Source organism: Meleagris gallopavo, chromosome 1 (genome assembly GCF_000146605.3).
Source record: "Meleagris gallopavo isolate NT-WF06-2002-E0010 breed Aviagen turkey brand Nicholas breeding stock chromosome 1, Turkey_5.1, whole genome shotgun sequence".
NCBI lineage: Eukaryota > Metazoa > Chordata > Aves > Galliformes > Phasianidae > Meleagris > Meleagris gallopavo.
Window position 1 is genome coordinate 188,359,020 of NC_015011.2, and position 6,041 is coordinate 188,365,060.

The 6,041-nt window shown below is 39.1% G+C and overlaps 1 protein-coding gene across 1 annotated transcript in view; it reads right to left on the reverse strand.

Moving 5' to 3' along the window:
• The window catches only part of TYR (tyrosinase), a 47,995-nt gene extending 42,310 nt beyond the window's left edge, over positions 1–5,685 (reverse strand). Inside the window, exon 1 of the mRNA XM_003203534.4 lies at positions 3,787–5,685. Coding sequence (XP_003203582.1) covers positions 3,787–4,629 — 843 coding nt within the window. The 5' untranslated portion in view covers positions 4,630–5,685. The remainder of the gene's footprint in view (positions 1–3,786) is intronic.
• Between the last annotated feature and the right edge of the window lie 356 nt (positions 5,686–6,041).

Here is a 6,041-nt window from a genome sequence, read left to right on the forward strand (position 1 = left end):
CTCCAGGCTTGCACCACCACAGCTGAGAGTAGGCAGTCCTCCACGCTATGCAATTACTTCTCACAAATAAATTTTCTTTTAGGAGAGAGAAAATTCAAGGGATGAAGAATAAAGTCAGCCTGGTTGCACAACTACAAATCTAAAACAGCATTTATATTCTCCTGCATTATTTTCTTCATTGCTTGTCTAGCACATAGAGGATAACCCCAGAACTCTGATGCTAAATGCCAGCAGAAATATTCTGCTTTTAATTGCAGAAGGCTTTTAAAATTTACTTAGGTATTTACTTATTTATATTTATATTTGTAGCTCCATTGACTTCAGTAATTTCCTCAAATTGTCTCTGGTGTAGAGGAGAGTGGAATTTAACCCACTGCTATTTAAGCAAGGCATCATAATTATTTCTTTAGCAAATTCATTAGCTTGAATAATTATAGAAATGAACAGTAAAACATAAAACTCTCAAAATGTCATGGAAGAGCTGCATTCCCCACCTTGACTTCTGATAAATTGGTGTGGAATTATAAAACTTGGTAAAGGTGCTATGCAGTCCTAAATAAATCTAAATAGAACATTTGAATCATCAAAAGCAAGTAGCTGAAAGCATAGGAAAATCCTTTCTACCCACTCTAAAGCACTCTAAAGAAAGAAGCAAACAAACAAAACCACTAAAGATCCCTGGTAGACTTTCTGGTTAAAACAGAGGCAGGAATCAAAAGTTTCACTTAGGTGGTAAACATGAGGAAAATGTGGACTGATAATTCAGTCAGCTAAGTGGTAACAGCAGTGTGCCAAATAAAAGTGAGGGGAAAGCAAGAATTTCAGCATGTATTCATGGGTATCCATGTTGCCATGGCAACTTCTCAATGGAATAAAGTATTTTCTCCTTTCTTTAGGGATTAAAAAAAAGATAGATGCTGTTCTGCAAATAGACACTTTGCCTTTTTAAAATATTTCCATAACTGTATCTTGAGCAAAATTTCCTCCTGTAGCAGACATTGTTTTGTTATGTTTTAGAAAAAGACTTAATATTGTAAAAGGACACTACATTTCAGACTTGTTATTCAAGAGGTTTCTCTTGCCCTCTTTTTAATCTGTATGCTTATTAAAAGCCTAAATTCCTACACATTTCTTGATTTTCCTCTTCTCTCTCTCTCTTCCTCTCTCTCTCTCTCTTTTTTTTTTTTTAAAATCCTCTTGTTTATCTACAGAGCTTAGATAATCAACATATTCTGCAGCAGATCTATGCTTTGTGGTTGAAGCTAAGGCTGTGTTTGTTTCCTTCTAATTTTCTGGAGTGAGATTCTAATCTCTTATTTTTTGCTATTTAAAGCAACTGCATCAACTAAGTTATTCCATCGTCAGCAAGTGTTAAAAATTGGATTCAATGCCAATAAAGAAATATCAGTTAGTTATGCATCTTCACCCCAAGCTCACTGACTGAAAATGCCACTCTGTTCAATCTCGGTCATTCTTTCCTAGATGAGGCAGCTGATAGTGGATGTTAAAGTTGAATAACCCCCTTTGAATTTAAAATTGTGCTATTTTGGAAACTGGAAGCTACTTTGGAAAGTATAACATTTCCAGAAATGGCTGAAAAATATAAGTGATAAACATTCACTTTCAGAAATGACTTTGAAAGCTTCATCAAAGAACTTAGGTGCTTTTACTCATAGACACTGACACTGAATGTGTTTTAAATATAGAACAATATTCATTGTTGTGCCTACTGAAGTTATAAAATATACGTGTTTTTAAAGCCACTGATTTCATAAAATGTGTTTGTTTCCAGAATATATCTATGACAATAACCTTAAATGAAAAGTTAGAAACTGACTAATTCTTAAATATATTCACTGCGACTGGTAAAGCATCTGGGTACTTATTTCTAGGATGGAGAAGTTCTAAGAATTTGGATATGGTTAATAATATCTTTGAAAAAGAGAGCTAAATCTAACTATCCGATCCCTCCAGGGCTTTTAGAAAACATTGCTAGCAGCTTGCTGATTCCTTTATACAACCTGCCTCCTACTGCTTTGGTTATCTCATCCGGTACATTGCACTGAAAGCTCCACTTGACAAATATAGCCAGCTCAATTCTAGTTTCATTTATTCCACGTTAACACTTGTACCATTTCCTGTAACTCTCTATTTAGTTGAGCACAGACCGGGATCAGATCCACTTCATTCTGGTAATGCAGTCCAATTTAGTCAGTAGAGTTCATCTTGATTCATACTATTAGAAATAAGGATAATCTTTACATATGAGATAAAAATACATGTTTTTTGACTCTATTTATTTTATGTCTATGGCTAAAATATATGTGGCCAGGAATGTTCCTGGGCACTGAGACCAAATTACAGGATCGCAGAATATCTCAAATTGGAAGGGACCTATAAGGATCACTGAGTCCATTTCCTCTTTCCAAACCCAAAATCAGACCAAACAGCATGAAATAATCCATAGCTATGCTAAAAATAAAACACAACATCTTAGTTTCCTGAAGAGTGTAATTTCATACAAACAGCCACCTAGAAATGGTCCCTGAAAAGTACCTGTGAGGGGGACAACTAAATATAATTATACACATACATTTAACATAGTATGTATGTTTACATATATATGTATTTATATAATACATACAAAATTTGTGCCAGAGAACATCCTAAAATAGGTCTGCTAGCGAGAAGATGGGAATGCATGAGTTTACAGGACTAGACATAGACTACATTATTCAGAGGGCACAAGTCAAGATTAAATACACAAAACCAGCCCAGTAACCCAGTTAGTTGTTGTTTTGTAAGGCCAGAATATCAGTGAGCTGCTGGCTTGTATCTCTTTCACTTCCCATTAAATCACTAACACTGCTCAATCTTCATTTGGGTTGTTGGTACAGAAATAAATAGAACAGAGCTAGATTTACACCAACATAATCATAGATTTCAGTGCCAGAAGGGACTGTTGTTATTGTCATGATGGAGTATGTCTGTAGAAGCCAATAGACCTCTGCCACTGTATTTTAGGCACTGTGATAATAATGAGCAAGAGCCAAATAAACTCTAGAAGCTCTCAGTGTTAGAACAGCACAGTATAGTTTGACTATATGAGACTGTATCACCTAAGTACGTATGTAATCTTGGCTTACAAACTAACTCACAGTGTTTGTAAGTGGAAGGGATAGCTATTGAACTTACTTATTTCCTTTGAGCAACAAAGATCACTTCTTATTTTTCTTTTGAGCTACTGAGGTGAACAGCACAGATGTTTCTTCCACGCTCTCAGGATTATTTACTTATTTATTTGCTTATTTATGTTGAAAGCAGACAAGACTAATTGGATAGTTTTAACTCTTGATGTAGAAAGTCACAGAGAGGAGTAGATCTTCTTAGAACCGTTTACTTCATTCAGTCACCAACCATTTTGCAGTGATTGCTTGCTAGCTACATTTCTTTAACTCATCTGGCTGCTCCAGCACACACAAGCCTGTTCAGTCTGTTAAAGCTCGTGCCTGGAAACAAAAGCATGACTTTCCTCCCTCTAGACTGACTTTTATTCATAATGAAACTATGTGCTACAGTCAAAGCAGGATAGAGAAATGAATGAATACTCTAAATGAAGATCCACGTAAAATCTGGAAAGCAGTTTACTTTCTCTCCAGATTCTGCACCTCACTTAAGTACCTGAAGTCAGGTTGGATAGTTTGAGCTTGATCAGCTTTTCCCTTTCCCTGGTTCTGCCCTTTCCTCTTGCCCTCCCCTTACCTTCATCCCTTTGCCTGTCCTTACCTGCCACGAGGAGAAAAATGATGCTGGGCTGAGTAAATTAGGGTTGGTGGGGTGTTGGCCACCCATGTATTCATTAGTGCAGATCACACAGTCCTCTGCATCTCGCCAGTCCCAGTAGGGGATGGTGAAGTTCTCATCACCTGTTATCTTCTGTATCTCACGTTCCCACAGCAGCAGAAAAGCACGATGCCAAGGCAGAAAACCAGGAGCTTCATGGGCAAAATCAATGTCCCTCCACACATTGGAGCCACCTAAAAGTGTGTCTCGAGAGGCATAATAATGCATCCAGACGAAGAGATCATACACGTTGATATTTCTGAACATGGGATTGGAGCCGTTGTTCATCTGAGCGTATGTGCCAGTAGCAATGACATAGTCCTTGCTAGGGATATTCTTTGCTAGGTTAAGGTAGGCAAGGAACTTGTCCTTCTCACTGACGGTGAGCTGGAAGATGTTTCTTCTCGTTCTGAGTCGCCTTTCAGTGCAGTTTTGTCCCGAGAAGCCAAACTTGCACTCCCCACAGTTGAACCCCATGAAATTGCCTCTGCATCTGCATGTCCGGTTGTAAAACACAGAAGGCCAATCCTCTCTGTCATCCACTCCTGAGAAAGGGAACTGTGGTCCCAGAGGAGCCTGAGAGAGAAGGATGCGCTGGCAGGTTCCTCTGTTGGAACGCTCCCCGCAAGGGGACCCATCGCCATCCCAGGGAGGACAGCACTCCTTCCTCAGCAAGCTTTGTGTGTTCGCACAGACTCTGGGGAACTGCCCAGCGGACGGCTGAAGGATGGCCAGCAGTAAGCACATGGCAAACAGAGACATCCTCACAGAGCGGCAGGAGAGCATCAGCGTTATGCTTCAGTGCATGGAGAGTTCTCTCTGACTGTTCCAATGACCTGAGTGTGAAAGAAAGTTCTCCACCCAACTGGGAATGCTTCACCACTGACTTCTGCTACTGTGCGCCCTGCTGTGACCTTCCCCATTCCTACCCTGGATGCATTTACATGCAGAATACACTTCTGTGATTAATCTGACTATCACATGTTGTGGATGAAAGCCAACAGACTTTTTTCCCCACCCCCTAAAGGTTTCAAAATGAAGGCAATTATTGCAAAGTTTAATCTTCTGCCTAGCACATGATTGCTTTCTTGTTGCAATTGCAGAAGATGTAAGATTAAAATCTGGACAGAGGAGCAACAGTTGGCTGTTAGGCAACATTGTTTGATAATATGCTTTTGTGTAAATTATTGTTTGAAAAAAGATCCAGAAAATATGATCAGTTAAATAAGGACAGTGAACAAAAAAAAGGGAAAATGACTATTAGTGTGCAGATAGGATGGGGGCATGATAAATTATTTGGGTTGGTCATTTTTTATATTTCAGCTTCAGCTGACTTTCCCAGACCAGCATATGGCAAAGTAACTCTATGAAGTGAAAAATTGTCAAGAAAAAATAATGTTCATTCCTCTGTTATGTCTAGCATTTAAATAGATAACTCCATGCCAAAATCTGCACCCAAATCTCTTCAGTTTTTCCGGAATGTACGCAGTTTGGTATCAGACTTGACAACAGAATTTTTAGCAGGACCTGGAAACCAAACCTTGGCTTCTGTCTTTCTCCCATCAAGAAGCACCAAATCTATGTGCTTTGCTCAGTACATCACTCCAGACAACTCACTCCTTTTTCTTCTTCTAAGAAAGCCTGATCTGCAATAGCGGAGCTATATGAAAACTGTTAGAAGTTATACCTACTTTGAAATTATCCCTTGAAGCAGGGACAGCTGTTGGTTTACTTGTAGGCAAATTGCACTTAAATTATGCAGTTTTCGTTAGCTATCATTGTTACTACTAAAACTGCAGGAATTTTGTTGTCATTATTGCAGTTGCTTTAATCTTCTTTTTTTTTTTTTCCTTACAGGAATAATGACTACAGAGCACCTCAGGAAGGCAGGAACAACACCTAGGAAACTAAGTGAGATCTCTCTGGGAAACGATGCCTTTTGTTGGGATCAGCAGGTCATCACATGACCGTGCTGAGGAGCACGAGGTGCTTTAATCCTGCTGGCTTCTATGCCTCAGATATTCAGGGAGATTATTTCTGAGTGCCGGTGCCTGTGATGGGGGCTCTTGGAGCAGAAAGAGCAAGGGTAGAAGTTGTATTTTCAAAAATAGTTCTAACCACAGGCTGATGCTTACTGTTTGTCTGGTTCTCCATGTTCCTATGCTGGGCTTGTAAAACAGATTTCATCACAGAAATGC